The sequence below is a fragment of the Plecotus auritus genome (genome assembly GCF_963455305.1).
Source record: "Plecotus auritus genome assembly, chromosome: 7".
NCBI lineage: Eukaryota > Metazoa > Chordata > Mammalia > Chiroptera > Vespertilionidae > Plecotus > Plecotus auritus.
The window spans coordinates 121,938,359-121,964,945 of NC_137774.1; the positions used below are offsets into that span (position 1 = coordinate 121,938,359).

At 39.2% G+C, this 26,587-nt stretch overlaps 1 protein-coding gene and 1 pseudogene across 14 annotated transcripts in view; one reads left to right on the forward strand and one right to left on the reverse strand.

Annotated features, from left to right (window-relative positions):
* The window catches only part of MCTP1 (multiple C2 and transmembrane domain containing 1), a gene marked incomplete at its 3' end in the record, with an annotated part of 469,528 nt that overhangs the window by 361,133 nt on the left and 81,808 nt on the right, over positions 1-26,587 (forward strand). For 12 of the 13 annotated variants that reach the window (XM_080678379.1, XM_080678386.1, XM_080678388.1 and 9 more), the window contains one exon: positions 9,765-9,884. The exons of the other annotated variant lie outside the window; for it this stretch is intronic. In XM_080678379.1, the coding sequence (XP_080534505.1) occupies positions 9,765-9,884 (120 nt within the window). The remainder of the gene's footprint in view (positions 1-9,764; positions 9,885-26,587) is intronic. 13 annotated transcript variants of the gene reach the window in all.
* Positions 6,542-7,754, reverse strand: LOC308254485 (nuclear prelamin A recognition factor-like; annotated as a pseudogene). Its single transcript has one exon. The product of its transcript is annotated as a nuclear prelamin A recognition factor-like (transcript).

Below are 26,587 nucleotides of genomic sequence, written 5' to 3' on the forward strand. Positions count from 1 at the left end.
AGCCTTCCTCTCAGGACTTTTTGCCTACAGTTCATTCTGTGCAATGTGATATATGATACTTGATAGGACAAATTATGTTATTTACCTTTCAGTACATTACAGATTTTCCAAAAAGCCATTCTGAGTAATTATGACTTAAATGTAGATTGCTCATAAAGCCTGGCCCAAATAGATAATGAAGGATTGCATTTTGTGACATTGATGCTAATAGCATTGGCAAGATAACATTAATTTAGATAAAAGGTATGTAGGTTTAAAGTGAAAAAAAATTATAGACAAGAATTGACATTTATAAAACCACTAGTTCAGAACAAGATTATTTTATATCTAGGGGCATGTGGTTGTTAAAAATTGTTAACATTTAATAACTTAATTGTTTCAACTTCAGAGTTCACAAAATTCACACTGCATGCTAATGCCATTTACTAGTAATGAGTTTTTGTAAAGATCTGGGTTTATTAGTAAAAATTTTAACTGCAACCCCTGTGTTGAACACTTAAGACTTCCTTCCAACTAACTCCTTCCTCCCCACCACACACATTCCTCTAAGGACCACCACCCATCCTCTTTAACTGCTCAAAGAACAATTATTATACTGACTTATCTTGTATTATTAGTTCATAAAACCTCTGTAATTTTTCAGAAATAATTTTAAATATGGAAAACATTAAGTTGATAGTATTTGGACTTATATAGTACTTTGAGTTAAAATATTTTCACATATATTATATCACCTCTTTCCTACAGCCAACTTGTGAAATAAGCAGGTATTATCATCTCCATTTTATAGGTAATAGACTAAAATAAAGGAGGATAACTGACTTGCCCAAGGTCCTATGATGATCAAATAGCAGAAATAAAATTAAAACCACTTTTTCAGGCTTCTGGTCCATATCACATTGTCTCCTTGGAGAAAGAACATGTATCAGTTAGCTTTTGCTTTATAAAACAAAAACACTCCAAATTAGTAGTTTAAAGTAACTAACATTTATGTTGGGATGATTCTTTGGGTCAGCAATTTGGACCAAGCTCTGCTGGTATTTCTTCTGTTCTCAGCAGGACTCACTCCTGAATCTCTAGTCAGCTTCTAGCCAGTTAGGCAGATTTACTACTGGATGCTGTCTGGCTCTCATCTGGAGACACGGAGGCAACTGTGCTACATGTCTTTTGTCATGCACCAGGCTAGCCTGGGCTTATTGACATGGTGGCTCAAAGTTCTAAGAGTGCAGAAGGCAAGGCCTATTGAGAAAGTGCTTTTAAGTCTCTGTGTTCATATTTGCTAATTTTCCCTTGGCCCAAACAAGCCATGTGCCCAATCCCAGTGTCATTATGGGAGGGCATTACAGAAGGCATGTACACAGGGAGACATAAACAAATGGGGTCATTACTGCATGCAATCACCACAATCTAAAAATACTGAAAATGGCACTCATCACATCATCTTTTCCTGCTGTAGTTGATATGGCTTCTTTACCTTAGCTCTTATGATTGAAACAACCGTTATCTATAGATTCTAGGGAGATATAACAAAAGTGATGAGTTGCAAAGAGGGCCAAAAGTATTATATGAGCCAATATATTCCTGCTTATAATAACACCTACTGCTCATTGAACATCTTCTAGGTGCCAGGCACTAGGCTAATTCCATCTCAAATCTTCAAAGTCAATACTATAATTTCCATTTTCAGATGATAACCTAAGAGAAATCTAGTGACTTCCCAAGGTCACCTAGCTAGTGACTGGAGAGCTTGGATGCAAACATGGGCCTGATGCAGACATCCATGCTCTTTCCGCTACACCACACTGCAGCAGCTCCTGAGGGATCCCGTGGTCAGGGCTGGAGGTCCAAGGCAGATTGACAGAGTTTCTAACATCCTGGATAATGGGTAAAACTCTCAGTATCCATTTTCTAATGAAGGAAGTTATGTGTACTTATCACCATTTGACTAATGTCTCATGAAGATTTCATGCTGTAGACTTCTAATTGTATGTTACAACGGCTACCTCGTGATTTCAAAAAGAAAACCACCAAATTTTTGAAATAGTTTTAGCCTCTACTGAACAAGCATAACTAATGTAGGGCTAGGTGTTTTATTTGGAATGGGGGGATGAGTTCCATTAAAGTAAAATGTAGGTAGTGCTCTGTTTACTTACTAAAAGCATGGGGGGAGAGAGGAAGGTGGGGAGAATATGACAGAGAAAAAAGAATAAAGAATGAATGCCATGGTGATGGAGTCAAAGGAAATTAAATACTGTACAAATGAGCAAGAGTCCTTATAACCTAACTTAATGAAAAAAAAATTACAATCCTCGAGTTCTCTTTCCATGTCCTATACAGGCAAAAAGGGGTTCTGAAAGTATTGGGTCAGGATAAATGCTAGTCATTTTATGGTTTTTACTTATAGTCTATGGATGTGCCAGTGATTTCGTTGTAATTCTTTGATTTTTTTAACATCATTTTAGCCCATTATACACCCCCCATCCACCCACCCAACCAAATCTATGAAAAAGTATAATCAAGGACATCCTGCATTGTCTTGGCCTTCCTGGGTTTTCTCTGAGCTGACTTCTTTCTCCTGTGGCCCTAAGAGTTATCTTAGCTTTTTGTAAGAAAGAAGAGAGGATCAATATTAGTGCAGGTGGGGCCCAAGGAGAAGAGAAGCTCTGTGTGGAGAGAATTAACTAAACAATGCTCTTCTTTCTCTAAAAACTCTCTTTATTAGGAGATCACCCACCTACCCACTAACAAGTATGAGAAACATCACGAATACTATAGTGGATGATTGCTTTTTTTCTTAGTGATTCTTAGCAATCTGAGTCTGGAGACCATATCATTTCTTAATTTGAATACCCAGTATTACTTAGCACATAATAAATGTTCAATAAATTCATTTTATTTTTAACATATGAACTTTTGAAGTCTGCAGTTGGATATTCAGAAAGAAAAAAATGCCTTTGTATTTAGAACTTATTCAAATACCATGTATGTATGTATGTATGTATGTATGTATTATGTTTTTAATCCTATCCCACTATCACCTCCGCTTTGACAACTATCAGCTTGTTTTCTATGTCGATGGGTCTACTTCTATTTTGTGTATTCATTTGTTTTGTTTTTCAGACTCCACATGAGAGATCATGCTGTATTTGTCTTTGTCTGACTTTATTTTAGTTAGCATAATAACCTCTGGGTCTGCCCATTGTGTTGCCAATTACTAGATTTCATTCTTGTTATTGCTGACTATTATTCTCCTGTATATGTATACCACCTCTTCTTTGTCCATTTATCAACTGATGGACATCCAGGTTGCTTCCATATCTTGGCTATTACTATTAATGCTGCAATGAACATGGGGTGGGGGTGGGGTGCATGCATCTTTGCAAATTAGTGTTTTGTTTTCTTTAGATGTATACCCAGATACCCAGAAGTAGACTCGTATGGGTCATAAGGCAGCTCTATTTTTAATTTTTTAGGAATCTCCATACTGTACTCCATAGTGGCTGCACTAATGTACAATCTTCTCCCATTCAGTAGGTTGTCTTTTCATTTTGTTAATGGTTCCCTTCACTGTGGAAAATTTTTAGTTTGATTTAGTCTCATTTGTTTATTTTTTCTTTTGTTTTCCTTTCTTGAGGAGAGATATCCAGAAAGACATTGCTAATGTCAGAGTTTGGGGATTTATTTTTGGACTTTATTCCATTGGTCTGTGTATTTGTTTTTTGCCAATACCATACTATAATGATTATTGTAGTTTTGTAGTGTAGTTGATATCAGGCTGTATGATACCTCCCCTCTGTTCTTTATCAAGATTTCTTTGGTCATTCTGGGTCTTTTGTGGTTCCATATACATTTTAGGATTAGTTGTTAGAATTCTGAGAAGAATACCATTGGTATTTTAATAGGTGTTGCATTGAATCTGTATATTACTTCAGGTAATAAGGACATTTTAACAATATTAATCTTTCCAATCCATTAGCTAGGTATATTCTTCCATTTGGTTATATCTTACTCCATTTCTTCTATGTATCATAGTTTTCAGAGTATACACTTGTTTTTTTAAAAGATATTTTCAATATCATGGGCTCCCTGCTTAGTTACCTAAACAGTAGATTCTTAAAGAATACACAGTAGGAAACGAAACTATTTTTGCACTGCCAGATCCATAAAACTAATGCAGTTTCTTCCTTTGGCTCCCTCCTATATTTTTCTCCATCCTGAGTTCTGGTGCTCATGTTGTGAGGGCATATCAATAACCACAGGTTTTCATGAGAAGTGTTGTGTCTGTTCTGAGTGCTATATTTTAAGAAAGCTACTGATGTATTGATTTGGATGTGATGAGAAGACATCTGCCATGTAAGAATGTCAGAAACCACACTTTGTAACTGGTAGTTGAACTAGTGATGTTGAACCTGGAGAAGAAACTAACATGACAAATCTCTTGGTTTCTTATAGGATTATCATATAGAAAATTTATTCTATGCACATCTAGCCTACATCTAATACCAATACATGGGCACTACAAGGAAGTTTATTCTGAGCAACAACGGATCTCTAACACGAATAAGTAGATATTACAAGGGGGGAGATTATATATATATATATTGAACAGGTTAAAAACTATAAGGGTTGGCAATACTTAACAATGGAATCATATGAAGCCAAAACACACTGAGTCAGGTGAATGTCCCCAGAAAAAGCAACCATATAGGAAAGACTGTGGTCAGACCATAATACACAAAACAGTTTCTGACTGCATTGAAAGGATAGGAGAATCTTTATGTTCCTCAGAGAGAAATTTGTTAGTGGCATTCCAGGTTATAATTCTTTATATATTTTCTTGAAGTCACTTGATTTTATACAGTGGCTCTACAGTACATTTACTAATACAAATAATTAAGAAGACTTATGGTAAATGACTTGGAAACCCAGGATCCATTTATTCATTAATTCAGCAAACATTTATTGAGCACCCATTGTGCCTCAAGCACTGCTGTTCTAGGCTCTGGGGATAGAACTGAAATGAAAATGTATTAATCCCTACCCATAAGAGCTTATGTTCTAGTAATTATCTAAAAATTATAGATAAATGTGTAAAGAATTAGTATGAATTCTAACCAACAATAATTTCTCTTTACATGTGTTGATGACTGCCAAATTTACCTTAATTCACTACCTGAATAAATAATTATATCTTAAAAATACATTTTAATAGAATCATAGTCATCAATTATAATTATACTAGAGGCCCGGTGCATGAAATTCATGCACTGGATGGGGGGGGGGGGGGCTCCCTCAGCCAGGCCTGCACCCTCTCGCAGTCCAGGACTCCTCAGGGGATGTCTGCCTGCTGGCTTGTTCCCCACGGGCCTAAGCCAACAGTTGGAAATCCCTCTCATAGTCCAGGACCCCTCGCTCCTTACCGCCCGCCTGCTCGCTGTTCCTTACCACTCGGCTTGCTGCTCCTTAGCACTGTCATGGAGGCAGGAGAGGCTCCTGCCACCGCCATTGTGCTCGCCAGCTGTGAGCCCTATCTTTCTGTGTAGTTGTCTGTGGGCCAACTGCTCTCTTCCTTCTCATTTAGGGCAAGCAGCATGTGAGGGCAGAGCTCGCTGTCATGGAACGCAGAGGGCTGCCTGGAGCTGAGGGGAGTAGCCGGGCTCACGTGGTGAGAGGTGGACACAGAGGACGCTATCTCACCCAATTATGTGGTGGGCTGGCCGGCCTTCATCTGCCTGACCCCACCCAGGGAGGGACCGAGCAGGGTGTCCGCCTCTCCATTCTCCATCCTTCCATCTGTGACACCTGTCACTCTTGCCAGGCCTCCCCCAAATGTAAAAGGGCATGGGCGGCGGGGGGGGGGGGGGGGGGGGGCGGGGAAGGCCTCCACTCCAGTGCCTCCTGATTCCCAGCAACAGGACCTGGTCAACAGGACCTGATCTCAGGACGGTGGCCATAGCTGCAGAACATAGATATGTTTCAAGAAAAGTTGGGAATGCAGACTTTTGTATGAGCCCCTATTCCAAAAGGTGGCAGTTTATTCACATTGTGGCAAAGACACCTTTAAGAGTAACATAAGTGGGTAAAGTCAGGGCCAAGCTGGGCCATTTCATCATCCAGTCTCTCTGAGGCACGTGGACAGAACCAAGTCTCAGCTCTTTGCAGGACACTGCTGGGTTTTTTTGTTGTTTTTTTTTTAGCCTAAAGGATAGTAGTCTTTCTCCATTCTTGTTCTTTGGGATTTTTTCATCGTTGGATAAAAGGATACGTACATAGGGGCAATCCTCTCAAGATACAATATTCCAGTTGCATCCATGTGACAACGACAGCACCCCTCAGAGGGAAGGAGCTGACAGATGGGGAGCAGGGAATTCTGAAAACCAAAGCGATGACAGAGATGCTAAGCCTTTCCTTCACGCGCCTGACACCCTTCTTCAGGCTGCTTGCAGGCCGGGTGTCTGCTGGACCTTTACCACTTGATGTCCTGGCAGGCTGCCCTGGGCCCTGCTAGGCAGTGTGCAGGGCCGCCTGGGCCCTGGGGGAGTCACCCCCCCCCCGCCCCCAGCCACTCCTGGTACAGCTCCTGCACATGGGTGCTGGTCTGCAGGGGCCACACTGGGATGGCAGCATAGATGCCTTCCATCTGCCACAGCAGTGCCCTGTCTGCACGCCCGTCCTCGCCTGGGCATCCCTGGTGCAGGCCAGGACCTCCACGAAGTAGCAGGGGAACTTGCCCCTCTACAGCTTCAGGACCACTTTTGGATGTTCTGAAAGCCGTAAGCAGCCTCAAATCATAGCAGAACCTCTCCGTCCCTTTCAAGGGTGACCTCCTGGAAGTCTTTGCTCCTCAGGGTGTGGTAGGTGAGCACCCCCACATCCTCGTTGAACAGCTCCTTGGCCATGTGCCTGAAGATGTGCGCCAGGTACCCGTCGGAGCTGGCACCCTCATGGAGCCTCACCTCCTCTTCCTTCACGTCTCCAGAGTGTCCACGGCAGTGTCGTTCACGGAGAGGTCACTTTGCTCCATTATCTGGACAGTTTCACCTGAGGTTAACACACAGTCAGCACTCCGGAAACTATGCAAAGCTGTGGGAACATCTTCTCGAAGGGCCTCCAGTTTCTTGTCATAACACGGGGCCACAATGACATGGAAAATCTTGTCTGGGAACAGGTTCTGCTGTCTGACGAAGTAATCCTTCACCAGAGAGCCCATGATCTTCTGGGGAGACTTGGCCATGCAGAGGTGGGGGGTGGGCGATGGGGTGACCCAGCATGTGCTCTGCATATTGGACCCAGCAGGGCAGGCAGAGGTCAGCCTGGGTAGCCAGGGCTCTTCCTCACGGTGCTGGCAGTACCAACGCACAAATTCCTTCTGACTCTCCAGGATGCTGAAGTCCGCAGCTATCTTCATGTCAAAGACAGTGCACTCCAAGGCTTTTGAGGAAGCCACAGAGCCTTCTGGATGCATCAGTGACACTGAGGTTGAATTTAGCAGCAAAATAAGGCAGAGACTGAGGAGACATGGACACTGCCAGCACCTTGTGCTGTGAGTTATCACATTTCTTATTAAGGTTCAGAACACGGAAGACGTCCTTGGTGTTCTGTTGAGAAACTTGGACTCCTTCCTCTGTGGTCACACAACTATCACATACTAGGCAGTCACTCAGAAATATCTTGGTATTGGCATTGATTGGAGTCTGAGGTCCAGGAGGAGTGGTGTGCCTTCTGCCCGCCCACTCACCAGTCGCTGCTGCCATGGATTCTTCAGAGCCTGAGGGACCCCAGTTCCCCAATTAGCCATCCCCTGATCAATGGAGCCTGTTGTTGGGTCATCTATCCGGTTGTTTAGGTTGTGACGGCCCCTGGCTTTTTTATATTAGGATCATCTTTATAAATATTGTATCAATTTCAAAAATAAAAGGGAAATATTTTTTTCTCTGGAAATCTTTTTACTTTTCTGGTGAAAGAAAAGATATGGCTCATGTTTGATGCATTGATATATTTGAGATTTTTTTTATTCAGGAACTTGAATCTATAGTTACCATGTAATTCTGTCCAAAATTTATTTCTTGGGTTACTAAACCATTATTTATGCTTTTGGTGTCTATCTGGCTCATGAATTTCAAATAATTCAGTAAAATATATAATTTTCAAAATTTAATGTCACATTTGAAAAACCCTGATGATACAGTAATATCATAAAGTCATTTTAAATATTAGGGAAAGTATGTTAGAGGTGGTTAGATCTATAGACCTCTGTTTAGAAATGAAAACAGTGAGGTAGAGTGACTTTCTAAGGCTCAGAACCTGTCTTCTGACCTTTAGGGGTCTGTCCCTCCACATCTCCACATAGGCTCATTTTCTCTGCCATTTGAATAGACTGTGGACTTGGCTGAGGTTTATTAAGAAGATTGCAAGTGGCCTATGCTGTTGTTCCTGACACTAGTGTTCTCAGAGTAAAGTTCCTACCCCTTCAGGTCTATCAAATGCAAGGTGTCTGTGTTACCATCTGGCTCAAGTTCCCAGTTCTGCTATGGTGCAGCTATATCCTAGCAGGCAGATGACTTTCTAGTTTTCACTATTAAAATATGCATTACCTGGGGATCTTAGTCAATAATTAACTTTCTGAGTTTTGTAAGGTATTGATCTCATTACACAATGATATGTTTTGAGCACTTACTGGATGCTAAGCAATGTGTTAAATCCTTAAAATGTTTCAGCTCTTTAATTCTGACAACCTCTCCGGTAGATACTCTTGTCATCCCCATTTTACAGAGAAAGAAACTAAAGGGGAAATATGCATGGCACCAAAAGGTATCAGGCTAGTTAGCATCAGGAGTAGAATCTGGCTCTCAACTACTATCTGACTTAACATGACCTTAATTTAGCGGCAGCTGCAACAGACCCAGAAAATGTCATTGATCTGTCCAGCATTATAAGAGCCTGGCGGGGATGTGGGAGAGTCCCACTATATAGCCAATGCTAGTTGTTTGCAATGCAAATACTCTTAGAATGGTTCCTTCTACCCACCTAGGTGAGTTCTTAATCTAAGGTGTCTCATAATTTTTTTAAAAAATAATTTATATACTTAGAGAAGTAGGTAGTTTTATAATAGAAATAGACATTTAAAAAGTTTCTTTGGCAAAAGTATTCTTTTTTTAAAAGAGCTTTTTGATTTCTATGGTAATGCTGAATGGTAAGCCAACCCTTTTTTTATACTTGTTGGTAGAGGTGCTTTTATTCATAATGTGAAATCTTTGAGGCTCTCTTGTATAGACTTGGTATTTTCATCTGCCTATTATGCTTGTGACATTGTATTATCCAAGTGAGATTTTTTTTTAAAGTCCCTGATATTAAATAGAAATTCTTTCTTTATTATTAAGGCAGCTAGACCAGCTATTTCTGACAATGTAGTAAAACTCATTTTGCTCACTTTTTTTTTTTTTTTTTACTTTATTTTGTTCAACCTCACAATAATTTCACTGAAGGAGAAAAATTAAAATTGCCTCATGGACAATGTAATGATATCCGTTTTTTCTTCATAGAAATGAAACAAAGTACAACTCTTACGTGTGACTTTCCAGAGGTCACTTGTGCTTTAGAAAAATGCCTACCAAGTTTTAAGGCTTTGTTTTCAAGATAAATCTTTCCGTTCTGAAACATTTTGTTTGTGGTTATTTTTTTAAAATGGAGTATTGATAAGGGAGAGTCCATTTAATGAAATTTAGAGCTGTCTCATCTTTTTTTCTCTCTTCTCTCTCCTCCAGCTTTTCCTCTTTGTTGTGTGGAACTTTGAGCTCTACATGATACCACTGGTGTTGTTGTTACTATTGACATGGAACTACTTCTTGATAATATCAGGGAAAGATAACAGGCAACGTGATACAGTAAGTCTCTATTTTCTTAATTTGTCTGTGGTTTTGTTCTTGTCAAAGAGACTAGGAATAAGATTAACACTGAGTTTGGTTTTACAAACCAGAAATTCTGTCCATAAATACTCAGGTTTGGAGAAAAGTTTTTATCAGTTCAGAAATAACAACTCTTTGGTTCTAACACAATAGAAAGTATTCACTATTTCAACATTACTCATCCGGGTAGGAACAAAAGTCAGGAGCACACCAAAGGATGAGCTATGATTTTTAACTATAAATGGGTTCTTCCAAATGATTATTTCTTTCATTCTCTTTGTTGTTGTTTTTTGTCTTAATGAATTCTGAATTAAGACATAATATCACAAAATTACTAGTGATCAGACCAAATGAAATGTATTTTATTTAAGGCATTTCTCTGTTGTCTGTCATTGAAACGAAGGAAGGATTGATGATGGTTGTTGGCCTGGAAAAATGCATAAAGCACCTAAATTCAATATACATTCACAGAACTATAGAAAACAAACTTCTCTGTGTCAGGATGTATCTGGATACCTGCTCAAGGATAAAGAGCTTTCACTTAACTTATACTGAACCCTTGCCCTCTCTGGCATTTTTTAAAGTTTTTAGGATGTGTGAGGCCACCGTCTCTCTCTAGAAAAGAGTTTTAGCTGAGAACCAGAAGCTAGCCACATAATTACATTTGTTCTTCTGCCAACCTTCATTCCTCTTAGATTATCTCAGTTGCTATACCCATAGCAAACATACAACTTCAAAAAGCTTTCTCATATGTAAATAAAGGGGCGGGGGGTGCTACTTCTCCAAATAGGACATTTGTAATTTGATAACTCCATAGACAACTGTTAATAAGAATTGACAGTTTTGTAAAACATGAGAAAACTTGGTAGTTATATGTCCTCATCAGATTACATAGATTTTTTTTTTTTACTTGCCATTAAGGGTCTCCATTTGATTTATAATAAGGACTTTTTGCCAACTACTGTGTCTATAATAATGCATAAATAGTTATTTGATCATCAGCTTAATAGCATTATGTGATATCTATCTATCTATCTATCTATCTATCTATCTATCATCTATCTATCTATAAAAGCCTAAGTGACCATTAGGAACAGATGACCAGCCAGTAGCTATGACACACACTGACCACCAGGGGGCAGACGGTCAATGCAGGAGCTGCCCACTGGTGGTCAGTGCACTCCCACAGCCAATCTCCCACGGTCCCTCCCCGCTACCAGCTGGCCCTAGTTGGCTTGATCGCTGGCCAGGCCGAGGGACCCCACCCATGCACAAATTCGTGCACCAAGCCTCTACTGTTATTATAATAGCACCATAATGGTTGCAAAGACATACCTGTGACATAAAAGAATTTCCATTTTATATTTTTTTTATTAATTTTTTACAGAGAGGAAGGGAGAGGGATAGAGAGTTAGAAACATCGATGAGAGAGAAACATCGATCAGCTGCCTCCTGCACACCCCCCACTGGGGATGTGCCCACAACCAAGGTACATGCCCTTGACCGGAATCGAACCCGGGACCCTTCAGTCCGCAGGCCAACGCTCTATCCACTGAGCCAAACCGGTTTCGGCTAGAATTTCCATTTTAAATAACACAAGCAAAGCACACTTTAAATTATAACACAAGCAAAACATACTTCAAGTATGTTTTATAACAAGCAAAATATACTCTTTAAAATAATTTTCTTTATCAAAATAAATGAAAAATCCTGATGCACAACCATCAAGTACATGGCAAAGTCCAACAACACCATTGTCTGTATCTCTCACTAGATTATAAATGTGAGGGAGGACAGTCTGTTCATCTTTGTACTTGCCACTGTCTCTAGCACGCGTTTTGCAAATTAGAGATGTTCAAAACATTTTTGGTAAGGTTTAACAAACTAAATGTGAGGTTGCTAATAGAGATTTTAATGGATAGACAGCATCAACAGACAAGAAGTTGTTATTATTGGCAAGAATTTTATGGATATATTTTAAAATCACACACTGAGAGACAAGCTCCGAATGCCATAAACATTGGTGTCGTGGGGACTCAGGTACTTTTGTCAATTAATACGGAATGTTTTCTTTAAGAAAATAGGACTTTCTCAGACAATTGCTTTCTTGTCCCATTATTTCTGGGATATTGTTGAGGGAGAAGAATATCTACTTTTCATTCAATTGCCTTGAGACACATTTGCAAATAAGATTATTTGCAAATAGGAAAATGTGGCAATTTAGTTTCAGCTTCCTAATCCTATAAGGAGGCTTATCTTCAATATGTAGTCATTAGTTTAAGTATTCTTAGTGAAAAATTCAGAAACTATAGACTTTTCTTGTTATCTTCTCTTGAATATGCCTGCTCTAGCTGGAAAGGTTCACTTCTAGAGGGGAAATAATAATAATATATAATGTATCCCCTTGTACTTAAAATTCCCTAAGAATTTTTATAAAGCTATTGAGACGTTATATATTATGTAAATTTTTCTACTTCCTTTCTCCCCCCAAGAAATAGAACTCCAAAATAGTATTTGTCAAATCTTTCCTTTTAGGCATATCTCTAACAGACTCCCCTTTTAAGCCATGGACAACATTTTATTCCCAGCACAGCCCACTGCGAAACATTGAATAGTCTAACTTTCATGGAATGCCAACTACACCCCATAACTCCCAGTAATTGCCTTTTATTTGCCCCAAACACACATTTCCACATATTCTGTTCTTTCAAGGCACCAGAGCAGCAATCACAGCGTTTCATTCAGCTTCTCATTCACCGGCTCAGTTGAGACCTTATGTAACTCTTAAATCCAATTTGTCTAATTATGTGTTTCTGCCATACCCAGCTGTGAATTTGAGCTGGTTGCTCCTTTTGAAAAGAAACCTGGATTATACTTTGCTGGTTGCAGATTTTATACATATACACATACACATATATGTACACGTACACATATGCATACACATACGCATAAACATACGCATACACATACACACACATATTCATATATATTCACACATATGTAAATTAAGGGAAAGTGTTTGTAGGGTTGCCATGCTGTGCTTAAGAGAACCTACAGCACTGTGCATAGCCCTGGTAGAATAGTATTTTGCCCTAAGTCCTTATTGGTATCCCAAAACAATGCAGAATTTTTTCAACTTGTGTGAAATTTTTAGGGAATATCTGAAGTGCATTAGTCATACTGTTGGCTGGTCCCAAACTCTGAAACATTCTGTTGGGGAGGTGGAGGGGGGAGGCGGTAGAGAGAACGAGAATATGAATGAATTATAAATGAATTTTCTGTCATGGAAAACAAAATCGTCTGTACATTTGGCTGAGAAAATTCAATTAGGGTGAAAATTGGAAAAATATATAAATCAAAATGACCTTCTGGTTTGTATAGTGAAAAGAGAAAAGAAAATATTTCTTACATAAGAAGTTAAAAAAAGAAAAGAGCCCTCCCTCCCTTGAGAGAGGAGAATGCAGTCTCAGAGAATGAACGAAATGGGTTAGCCAAGCAGAGAGGAGTCTATTGCACCCACTATGAGATGGCTATCATTATCACTACTTTACATCCAGGGGAACAGAGCAGAGAGGTTAAATAGCTTAGCCAAAGGCACACAGTTAGAAAGTGAGAGAGCGGGTATTAGAACCCGTCAATCTGTGTGACGTGTGCACTGTACTCCTTACCACCAGTCAGTCACATCTCCTCTTGGGGCTGTGGTTTGGTACATCCTAGGTCTCCCTGGGCACCGTTAGAGCAGGTTTCTCTAAAAGTTGAGTTAAAGAAAAGCACTTACTCTATCTTCTCTACCTTTAAGCAGACTGATTGAAGGAAAACCCTTATTTTCCTCACTCCACCACCCCATATCCTTCTTACCTCTCGTACAGCGAAACGGAGCAGATATTTGTTAAGCAACTTTTATGTATCAGGTATTCTGCTAAGCCTTTTAGAGACATCATCTCTTTTTCTGTTTGTTTTTAAATTTTATTTTTAAATGTATTTTTTATTTTATTCATCACCATTTATCCCCTCTATGCCCTTTTCCACCTGCATCTACCACCCACCCTGCAATAACCACACTATGAGACATCACGTCTTTTTATTCTTTACAATAAGTATATCAAGTAAATTATTCTAAGTGGTTTTATCCTCATTTTACAAATGAAGAAATCAATGACAATAAAGAATGAACTCCATAGATTAAGTGGGATGTGAACCCAGCAATGTCATGTTCTGAAACCCTGGCTCTTCCCATGGTACATGCTTGGGCATGACTTTCCCAAGGGATCACTTTCTAAGTGTCCAGACCCTTACGTGGAATCCCAGGTTTCTTGAAATTCCTTTTTATGAGGTACCCAGTGACCTCTCAAGAACTAGTGCTGGTTATCTGTTTGATCCCAGGTGACCCCGATAATTTCAAAAACATTCATGACCTGGAGGCCTACCTTCCATCCACCCCGGTGATCATGGGAGGAGCAATTAAAGCTGAATCTTCACATTAGTAAAGAAAGTCTTTGAATATCTCTGACATACAAACATTTTTCAACAGCACTTTTAAATTACACTTCAAAGGCACATTCATTTTTAACTGTTATGATATTCCTCCCACATAATCTCAGTTGCCTAATCAATGAAGACATTAAAACTGAAGAGTAGGGTAGATCAATGAAATCATTTCTGACTCAGGATCTGACTGTGACACAAATTGAGCCAAAGTCTGCTTGCTAAAATACTTAGTAAATACTAAAGGGTTTGCTAGCTCCCTCAAATGGCAAAGACCTTGGTGCTGCTTTTCTCTGCTTGAGTATTGTTTTTTGTTTGATCCGTTCCAATTAGGCCCAGAGTACTTATCTCTAGAAATGCATACAACTTCTAAGAAGTGAATTTTTTCTTTTTTATATTTAAATATATTAATTTAAGTATATTAGGGTAACATTGGTTAATAACATTTTATAAGTTTCAAGTGTACAGTTCTATAATACAACATCTGTATATTGCATTCTATGCTCACCAGCAAAGACTCTAATCTACTTCCACCACCACTATTTGAACCCCTTTGCCTTATCAACCTCCCCTTCCCCTCTAGTAACCACCATACTGTTGTATGTATCTATAAGGGTTGTATTTGTTTGTTGCTTTCTGTTTTATATCCTACATATGAGTGCAATAATATTTTTCTTGTCCTTTTCCACCTAAAATTTCACTTAACATGATACTCTCAAGATGCATCCATGTTGTGGCAAATGGCAATATTTTGTCTTTTTTTATGACTGAGTAGTGTTTCATTGTATATATGTACCACATTTTATTCAATCATTCACTAAAGGATACTTAAGCTGTTGCCATTGTGAATAATGCTGCAATGAACATAAGGTACATATATCTTTACAAGTATTTTCAAATTTTTCTAGTAGACACCCAAAAGAGGGATTGCTGGGCCATGTGGCTGCTCTATTCTTAATTTTTTGAGGAACCTCCATACTGTTTTCCATAGAGGCTGCACCAATTTATATTCCCACCAGCCGTGTACAGGGTTCCCTTTTCTCAACAGTCTCTCCAGCATTTGTTATTTCCATCCTATTGATAGTGGCCATTCTATTAGATGTAGGATGGTATCTAATTGGGTTTTTGATTTGCATTTCCTCTGTAGCCAGTGAGGTTGAGCACCTTTTCATGTATCTGTATGTCTTAGGAAAAGTATCTGTTCAGGTCCTCCATCCACTTTTTAATTAGTTTGTTTTTTGTTGTTGAGTAGTATGAGTTCTTTGTATATTTTGGATATTAGCCCTTTATTGGAGGTACTAGTGGCCCAGTACACAAAATTCGTGCACATTAAAAGGGGATTAATTAGAGGAAATAATTTAATATTGCTACTTGCCCTTTCTCTATAATAGAAGTGTCAGAGATGAAAGAAAATTAGTAAAGTGTATATGAAAACCTTCCTCCTGTCAGAGTCTGGGGCGCACCACAGGACCCGGAGTCAAGTTCCCGCCCACCCACATGCGCCTCAAAATCGTGTGAGACCCAGACCCGGCCGGCCCCCACTCCCCCATTGGGCTAGATCCAGACTCGGCCAGTCCCATCCTTGTCAAGCCCTGCCAGACAGGGGGCATAGCCTCAGGTCCCCTGGCCCGGTGCCAGGATGGGGGTAGTGGCCTGAGGTCCCCCCAGCCCAGACCAGGGGGGGGGGCATGCCTTGAGGTCCCCTGTCAAGACTCTCTGGGTGAGGGTCAAGGCCTGAGGTTCCCCATCAAGCCATTCCAGGTGGGGGGGGGGGGCATAGCCTCAGGTCCCCCAGCCCAGAACTGGGAGGGGGCGCAGCCTCAGGTCCCCCATCAAACCCCACCGGCAGTGGGGCACAGCCTCAGGTCCCCCGTCAAGCCCCACTGGGTGGGGGGTGCGGCCTGAATTCCTCCGACCCAGCACTGGGGGTACACCTTGAGGTCCCCTGTCAAGCCCTGCTGGGTGGGGGGCATGGCCTGAGGTCCCCTGTCAAGCCCTGCTGGGTGGGGGGCATGGCCTGAGGTCCCCTACCAAGCCCAGCCAGGCAGGGGGGCGCAGCCTCAGGTCCCATGGCCCAGTGCTGGGGCGGGGGGCGCGGCCTGAAGTCTCCTATCAAGCCCCACCTGGTCGGGGGCGCAGCCTGAGTTCCCCCGACCCAGCACTGGGGGTGCACCTTGAGGTCCCCTGTCAAGCCCTGTGGGGTGGGGGGCACGGCCTAAGGTCCCCTGTCAAGCCCAGCCAGGCAGGGGGCCGCAGCCTCAGGTCCCCTGGCCTGGCACTGGGTCAGGGGGCATGGCCTGAGGTCCCCCAGCCTGATGCCAGGGCAGGGGGCGTGGCCTGAGGTCTCCTGTCAAGCCCCACAGGGGCAGGAGAGGGTGTAGCCTCAGGTCCCTGCTGATTGCTCGTTAAGGCTCCTTATGGGAACTTGGCCTCAGCTGTGGGTGCAGCTATCTTTGTGAAGGAGTGATGGTCCATTAGCATATTCCCTCTTTATTAGATAGGATTGTTTATAAATATCTTCTCTAATTAGGTTGATCGCCTTTTTATTTTGTTGATGGTTTCTTTTGCTGTGCAGAAGTACAGTTTGTTGCAGTCATAGTCACTTATTTTTTGTTTTAATTCCCTTGCATTTGGGATCATGTTCACAAAAATCGCTCTGAGAACAAGGTCCATAAATTTAATGCCTTTGTTTTCTTCTATGTATTTATTGTTTTCAGGTCTTATATTCAAGTCCTTAATCTATTTTGAGTTCATTTTTGTATACAGAGTTAGATAGCAGTGTAGTTTCATTTTTTTGCATATGGCTTTCCAATTTTTCCAACACCATTTATTAAAAAGGATTTTCTTTCTCTGTTGTATAATTTTGGTTCCTTTGTTGAAAATTAGTTGCCCATGTATGTATGGGTTTATTGCTGGACTTTCAATTCTATTCCATTGGTCGGTGTACCAGTTTTTCTGCCAACACCATACTGTTTTCATTATTGTAGCTTTGAATTCAGGGAGTGTGATACCTCTGGCTTTGTTCTTTTTTCTCAGGACTGCTATGGATATTCAGGGTTTTTTGTAGTCTCCTACAAATATGAGGATTTTTTGTTTTATTTCTTTGAAAAATATCATTGGAATTTTGATGGGAATTGCATTAAATCCTATATATTGCTGCAGGTAATATGGCCATTTTAACTATGTTAATTCTTCCATGAACATGGAATATCTTACCATTCTTTGTGTCTTCTTCAGTTTCTTTTAACAATGTTTTGTAGTTTTCAGTGTATAGGTCCTTCACGTTCTTTGTTATGTTTATTCCTGGTAGTTTATCCTTTTTGTTGCAATTGCAAATGCATTTTTTTCACATTTTTTTTCCTAATAGTTCATTGATAGTATATAGGAATACACAGGTATTTTTGTATGTTCATTTTATATCCTGCAACTTTACTATATTTGTTTATTATTTCTAATATTCTGTGTGGTGGAATCTTTAGGGTTTTCTATATAGAATTATGTCATCTGCAAATTGTGACTGTTTTAATTCTTCATTCCCTATTTCAGTACCTTTTATGTCTTTTTCTTGCTCTAGCTAGAACTTCCATTACTATTTTGAATAACAATGGTGAGAGTGGGCATCCTTGTTGTGTTCCTAATCTTAAAGGAACAGTTTTTAGTTTTTCATAACTGAGTAGTGTATTACCTGAGGTTTGTAATATATGTTGAGGTACTTTCCTTCTCTACCCATTTTATGGAGTGTGTTAATCATAAATGGGTGTTGTATCCATGGTAAAATACTTGAATAAATGAGTTATTGAATAAGTGAAACATTCCTAACAGAATCCAAAGAGACTGGCCAAAGCTGAGCTGAGAAGAGAGGACTCCTATGTAAAGCACTTTTGATGTACAGTCAGACCCTCTGTGCTTCATCAGGGCTTTATCATTCACACATAGTGGCATAGACCTCAGCCTCCTGTGTTTGCATCTCAGTACCAGAAGAGAACACATACTCACTCTTAACAGAAGCAGCACTGAGTCATACAGCCTGTAAAAACATCTAAAAATGGATGATCACTCTCTTCTTTTTCCTGCTTATTTCAACAGCAATTTTCTCAATTTTTTCAGAAGGTCACCAGCTTGAAAAAAAAAATGAGGACATGAAAAGAATCAGACCTTTAGTTTTCCAACAAAATCACTAGCATAAAGAAGTAAAAACCAACAGCCAATCAGATGTCAGCAGAAAAGTTCATCCCCTGCAACCCCTTTCAAAGCTGTTCACCAACTGCTTAGCTATGCCACCTGCTCACTGTACAGATTGGTCTCCCCACACACTGATGACCATCACCTCATGTCCCTGGACATGGACCAACAGGCTTTCCACATTTTATCCATTCCTCACCACCACCATGCAACCATCCTCCCTCTCAGTAAATGACCAGGCCTTCTACTTTACAAAATCCCCTCAAACTCCAGCCCCTGAAGCCTTCTGAGTTTGTCCTTAATGTAAGGTTGCCTATAAACCTATTTTTAGCAAATAAAAATTCAAATGCCCATTTAAGTAAGAATCTCAGATAAACAATGGGAGATGTTTACGTATACTACAATAATAGTCACTGTTATCTGAAATTCCTCCTGTATTTTTTCTGGCAACTTTACTCCAATTTATTTGCTCCTGTATTCTTACCTCAATACCTATAGGAAGATGGTAGTTCTGAAATAAAAATCTGACTGTCTCTATCTGCTACTTTGATCTTTCCACAACACCTTCAAGCATGACATAGAAGATTCCTTATGAACAGGCTCCAGCCAAACCATAGCTTCAGCTTTATCTCCCCTGTATTCCAGCAGAATCGTTTGTGTGAGTGTTTTGTTTTTTATTCCAGAATGTTTAATGAGCAAAATGTGGGAGTAGTAAGAAGACAGGAGGGGAGAGAAAACTACAGAAATGAATCAGAGGGTGCCCATGCTCTTTTGTAATCTCGTTCACCTGAAATCAACCATTCACTGCTTTGGAGAGCATGAAACCAAGACTCAGATAGGTTATGTCAGTTGCAAAGGCTCACACAGCACAGTGGGACCTGAACCCAGTTCAAAGTGGTTCCCAGGTGAGCACCCATTACAGAGGCTCCACATAACACAGTGGGAAGCAGAAAAGGAAGGATGCTCCTCTTTTTGTATTGATAGGGAAACTGAGGCCTAGGATAAGGCAGTAACCTCTGGAAAGACAGTGATTATTAGGGGAGTGGCACTGATTGAGACACATATGGTGGCCCAGGGAAGGACAGCACAGCCTGGGTCTTAAACTTAGTGGCGGTGCACGTACTGCACCAGCTCTGAGCAGTCCTGGAAGCCATGTGGGCCCTGGGGACAGACAGAACAGTTGCCCGGCCTTGGCGTGGTGTGTGGCACCATGCTGGACAAGTGGCTGGGGGACTTGAGTCCTTGCTGCTAGAACCATACATTACAGGGATTGAGGTCCAGCCAATACAGAGATTCAGTGGCCAGTGGGGGCTCAGCTATCCTAGGGCACCTCCTCAACCTGCACTGTGAACGTGATGGCTAATAGATGTTGGCTTCTATTAGCCATGGGGGTTAAGACCTTTCCATAGAGGAGGGGGTGAGGAAGGGCCTTCGGCCTTAGAAAAAAGGAGATGTGGCACACTCTGTGTGCCTTTTACACTGTTCTTTAAAAATGTGCTTACTTGCCAAAACCGGTTTGGCTCAGTGGATAGAGTGTCGGCCTGCGGACTGAAGGGTCCCGGGTTCGATTCCGGTCAAGGGCATGTACCTTGGTTGCGGGCACATCCCCAGTGGGGGGTGTGCAGGAGGCAGCTGATCGATGTTTCTCTCTCATCGATGTTTCTGACTCTCTACCTCTCTCCCTTCCTCTCTGTAAAATATCAATAAAATATATTTTAAAAAATAAAATAAAAAATAAAAAATAAAAAATAAATAAAAATGTGCTTACGAATGTAATGTCTATTTCTTGCTTGACATACATATTTTGTTTTTTCAAAAATTGAATTATATTAAGTGTACTAGTAGCATACCTACTTTTTACATTCAGCAACATATATATGAAATATCCCTCAAATTACTGGAAAACCACATTTTGAATATCTTTGCCGCCCATAAGATTTTAATATTTTATACATATGTGCTTGTGTAATTACCAGTTATCTCTACCATTTTCTCTGGAGAACCATTCCTGACTTCCCTCCCTACCACCAGCCCACCCTACCAACACGCTCTCTAACAGGTTAAGGGAACTCACCGCCCTGGGTTCCCATATCCCCCTTGCTGTATTTTAATAATCACTGCTGGTCTTCCCCACCAGCCCAAAGTTACCCTAATTATATCTTCCATTTCTGTATCTAATCCCAGCACAGAGCAATATGTCTCAGACATAGCAGGATACTAATAGCTCAAAAGTTGTGTGATGAATAAGTAGTCCAATCTTTCTTTCCAAATCAAAAATTGTCTAAATTTTATGCCTAATTATTTCCATTCAACAAAAGTTTATTGAACATTACAAGGCACTGTGCTGGCTGTTATTCAAAGATGATTAGTCCTGGTTTTGCCCATGATAGTCTGTGTTGTAGTGAGGGAAACCACTAAATAGAATACATGAATAGAATAGGCACAGTGATAGAGGGCTGTATATAATATGCAGAGTGTGCAGCCAAAAGACATTCAGATCATCCCAGATATGTGTGTGTGTGCTGCATATATAAAGAAAAGGGGTCTAGCTATCTGCAGCCATAGCTCTTATTCCACACGTCAGTCTGTCCCTTTCACCCAGTAACTAACTCCATGTTTGCCTTTAATACTTCTTCAGTTTATTGGCTGTTCTTTTACTCTATCCTCAAACTGCAGTTAAACTCTAAATGGAAAAGATAAAATGGTGGAATGGTAGAAGATGAGTGTTACCTGTACGTGACAATTCGGTTCACATAGAGAAAGATGTAAAGGTAAACACTTCTATTTTTAAAAGTCAATTTACTAAGGACTTTCCTCACAGGAACTTAAACTTCTTGCTTTATATCTATTAGGGCTTGGGAAAGAGACTTAGAATTTAAAGTTAGTGATAGCTGCCATAGAGGACGCTTATAGTTAATCTTATATTTTTGTTCCCCACCATTCCTGAATCTCTCCACTTTGCTCAGATTCTCCAAAGACCCATAAGAAAATATAACAAGGTAAAGAGATGCTTTTCATTTTTTTTAGAGGATTTCTGCCCTGAAACCCAGCTCCTTTTCTACCCAATAAATTATCTTTGGCATCTTTGAAGGAAACCTTAAGATCTTGCCCCATAAATGGCTGATTGTCTCTTATTTGAACCCCAGTTGACCCCTGCAGTTCAGGAACTCATTGGAAAACCAACTTCTTAAACTCCCCTCAAAGCCTCCCATTGATCCAAAGAATTCGCCATTCTAGAATGGTTCTCTAAATGTCCAAAACAAGCATTTATCCATATGTCAGCCAATTTTTTTATTATTTCTGTTATACTTCCTAAAGATCTGCTCCCACAATCTTGTGAATTCTATAATCAAAGAATGAGACTTAGAAAAGGAGAAAAAAAGGATACCCACAATATTGTTCTCAGTCCTCAGGATAGACGTGTTATCCTATCTATTTCTAGTCCTATTTGTTCTTTCTGAATGACTTTGCAGACTGCTCTTTGTAGGTAGCCAAAACTTTTTGCAACTTTATGGTGAGGAAGGTAAGATGTAGGGCTAGCAGAAGCACCTTCTTAGTTTGCATTACTAGTGTTGAGCATCATACTCGGTGTGGTGGGTACCGTTGGCAGATGGTCTGTTATCCTGTTTGTGTAGAGTTATTGCCCCTGGTTTGGAAAGGCGACGGGAAATTGCAAGACCTCCATCAACAAACCAAAAGTGGAAGCCAAATGATATGTCTTTATCTGCATGTGAAAAATGTTTATGAATCAGAACTATTATTAGGAGTCCAATAATCCTGAGAGATTTGTACTCATTAATCATTTTAGTGTTGGATGAAATACAACACTAAAGCCTTTAAAGCCTTTCTACCACAGAACTAGAATAGTACACACAGGTAACCCAACTTCAATTCGCCTTCAAAGGCATTTCTGTCATTTGTTACTGAACTTATTTCATCATCCAAAAAATAATAATTACCATATCATATCATTTATTTTTTAAATTATCAAATATTTTGTTAGCAAGTTTAAATTAAAAAAAAAAAATTCCTAACCAAATTTTCTAAATGAGTTACACTCACATGGGCAAAGCGAAACATCTTTAAAAGGAGTGTTGTCACTACACATTTCCTGTTGGTAGAGGTTAAAAGCTCAAACTGAAATTAGACCTGGGATTAAGTCCCAGACCTTCTATCTGTTACCTGTATGAATTTACTCATTCCCCTAAGCCTCAATTTTCTCACTAATTATAAGGTTGATAATGCCTACCTTGTTGAGGACTTGGAGAGATTAGAGACAGTTAATATACTGTATCAAGCATATAGTAAGTGCTCAAAAAATGGCAATTAGGCACACAACCCTGTATAAAACAGGACAAGCCAGTGTGAGTATGGAGTTAAAACACTATATAAGTCACTACCTTTCTTGGAGAGTTGTTCCTTTGTAAGTACTATTGGAGAGGATGGATTTCCATGGCCATTAGTCATTCTTGGTTTTGAGGCTGTAGACAAAGACAATAGCATTGCCACAGAAAGATTTCCTGTCCAGCCGGCATAACTCAATGGTTGAGCATGGACCTATGAACCAGCAGGTCAGGGTTTGATTCCCGGTCAGGGCATATGCCTGGGATGTGGGCATGATCCCCAGTATGGGGCATGCAGGAGGAAGCCAATCAATGACTTTCTCATCATTGATGTTTCTATCTCTCTCTCCCTCTCCCTTCCTCTCTGAAATTAATATATATATATATATATATATATATATATATATACACACACACACATATATATATACATATATATATGTGTGTGTGTGTGTATATATATATATATATATATATATGAAATACAACACTAAAGCCTGAAATACAACACTAATATATATATGTAAGTATATGTGTATATATATATATATATATATATATATATATATATGTATATATATATATATATGATTTCCTATGTGTATAATCCCTCTGCTATGTATATGGAAGTCCCACAGGGACAAAAAAAAGTAAATTTATCAACAGAAAAAGCGGATGCAGATATTTGAGCAATTTTCTACAGATTAAAGGTTCTTGGTAACTGAATTTTACAGAAATACTAGAAACGTATGCCATTTCACAGATCATGTCCATAAATATTTGAAAGAAACATTTTTCTTGGTTATTGTTATACAAATCTACACCATGCACAATGCATAAACTCAAAGGCTGCCTCCCCACCCCCAGTGAGTGAAAACAGGGCATTTCCCTGAAACCATCACTAAATTTAAAGCAAAATACTTCTTCCTAACAGTCTCACTCTGGACATCAACTAAGAGAAGGGGAAAGGTAAATCTACACTAGCATACCAGGCCTGGGCAAAGGGACTAATTTTAATAAATCAGAATAGGACATGAAAATGTCAACTTAATCAAGCATTTAAATTTTATTAATCAAGCCTAATTTTTATGAGTGCAAATAATCACTGAAGCTGGACAAATTTGTTCTCGATTGCATCAGAAACATAATTTTAATATTTAATGGGCTGATGAATTTAAATAGAGAATTATCTTTATGAAACATGCTCTTCATAATTTGCCATTAAATGAGAAATAAAAAAAATCAACATAAATCTTACATAAAGGTTATTTAACTAAATGTTGGTACTATAATATTATAAATGCATTATGCACTAATTTAGCAATCACACAGTACACTACATAAAGCCGAAGTGGTAAGTGGACCAGACCCGCTTTTCCTAGAATGTAGAGCTCTTGTGTTGTATTGTGAGAAGCTCACGATAAAATGGGTATGGAGGTTTTGTGTGAGGTTTCATGAACATTCTTTTCATTCAGGCTTTTATGCTACAATTCACCATTCACCACAGACATTCTTCCAGTTCAAATGTAGGTCCAAGCCCACAAGGGCTGTCTTTTGTGAAGTGATTATTCTTTACAAAAAAAAGGATAAAAACTATTTTTCATTATTATTTATAGAAAATGGATATAAGGGGGAAAATGAAGTTTTCTGACTATATGATTTGTGACATTCAAAACATGCTTCATTTTTAAAGTTACATTTTTTGGCAATATTCTCAGGCCTCAAAATTTCTAGGCACAAGAAAAAAAATCAAATTAGCATCAGAATATTTTTCTCTTCAAATGTCCACCAATTCCTCTAACCCCCTTCACTACTCCCAGTATATTCTTTCAAATAGGCAGTCGCTGTGAATTTTTGTAAAAAGTGAATCAAACCTTATAAATTTTCCTAATGTTAATCTCCAAGATAAATGATTTTTTTTTGTTTTCCAATCTTATTCTTTAAAGGTTCCTAATGTTTCAAAAGTGTAGCATTTCCCTGCATTGCATGTGCTAAACTATATATTTACCTGACAAAGAACTTCTTGCCTATTGTGGCTTTAATGCTCCCAGACATATCGGATGGGGTTAGAGCAAAGGGCGTTTCTGGGAAGACTGGGGATTGGAGGACATGGTGCTCACAGAGGTCAGAGCAGCTCCTCCTGCTTTGCAGAAAATGTTTTACAAAGGCAATGCGGACTCTTCGTTAGACACAAAAAATAAAATTCCTTAGGTTGTTTTTAATATTTAAATATTTCAAATTATGCCTCTTTGTTACAACTTGGTGACTCTGGAATGGAAATTTGATTTTCTATAGAGAGGCTTAAATACATAATTTTCCTTTTATTTGAAATATGTTTATTATTAACAGAAAAATCATTTGCTTTAAAAATATTAAATTTTATAAAAACAGATGACTTATAAGTCTAATGGCTATCTTTTTGTTTCATTTGCAAAGCACGTTAAGCAATTCAATAATTTGGCCTTTTGTGTACATTTTGTGTACATTTTTAACCTGAAAAATAATATAGTTTCAAGAAAGCATTATCATTTAAAAAGCATACTGTAGGTTAATAGTTGACCTATTTTCCCCCAACTGAATTGAATTAATATGCAATATCCTAAAAACAATCAAGATAAGAATTTCCCCTGCAAGCAAAAATACAATACATTGTGAAGCCTTTAGATGGAGACATAGTTCAAATAAACACAAGAATTCAGTTCACAGTGCTTTGTGTAAGTATAAGAATGAACATTTAAGAATACTGAGAAGGAAATACAAGAAATTCATTTAAGATGCTTATACTGATCATAGAATTTATAATATATTTAGCCTTTCTTAATGGAAGGGTTTTTTCTGCATATTAGGCTGACACTTAAAAAGTAAAAGGTTATGTACTCTTGGCCAGTAAAATAAATTCACTGTCCTTGCACCTTACAGCAAAGCATATTATACTGCAAATAAGAATGCTGTTGTTGATGCAGAATACAGGCTGTATGTAATCAGTGGCATGCATCAGAAGTCATCTGATAGCCACATTAAAGCCACATTTCCTATTAAGAATCAGACTAAATTACAACATGGCACTTCCCAGAATGAGCCAAGGAAATGCATTCTGTAAGAAGAAATAATTGTATTTGAGTGTCTCTGTAAAAATCGGGAAGTCTTTTAGCAGTAAGTAATAATGCTTTTCTTTTTAGTCTGCCTTCTTTTGTACTGCAATATATTCAACCTCACTGGCAAGTCTATCACACTAATTATTATTACATCTAGTGGCTCAGTTATCTTGATGACAACTGTGGCTGAAATACTCCAAGGTCAAATTCTTAATAGCGTGAGTCAAACTAAACAGACATCATATATGCATTTGCTTTTGAGATATACTCGATGAGACAGTATATCCCAGACCTATTTATAAATCTTAACTATTTTTTTTCAAAAGTGGGGCAAATTATATGTACACAGTATTCATTTTGCAAAAGTTCCTCCTCAAAAATCTCATGAGAAGTTGTTGATAAATGGACTCCAGACCATGTTGAAGAATGTCCTGTTCTGAAAATGACAGCATAGGCTCACCCACAATAATCTTATTAACACAACAGTCTTCAGCTCGACCTCCAGTACTTTCAAGATATGTGAAATAATCTGAGTGATTATATGCATCTTCTCAATCCCTGTGATACTTACACATAT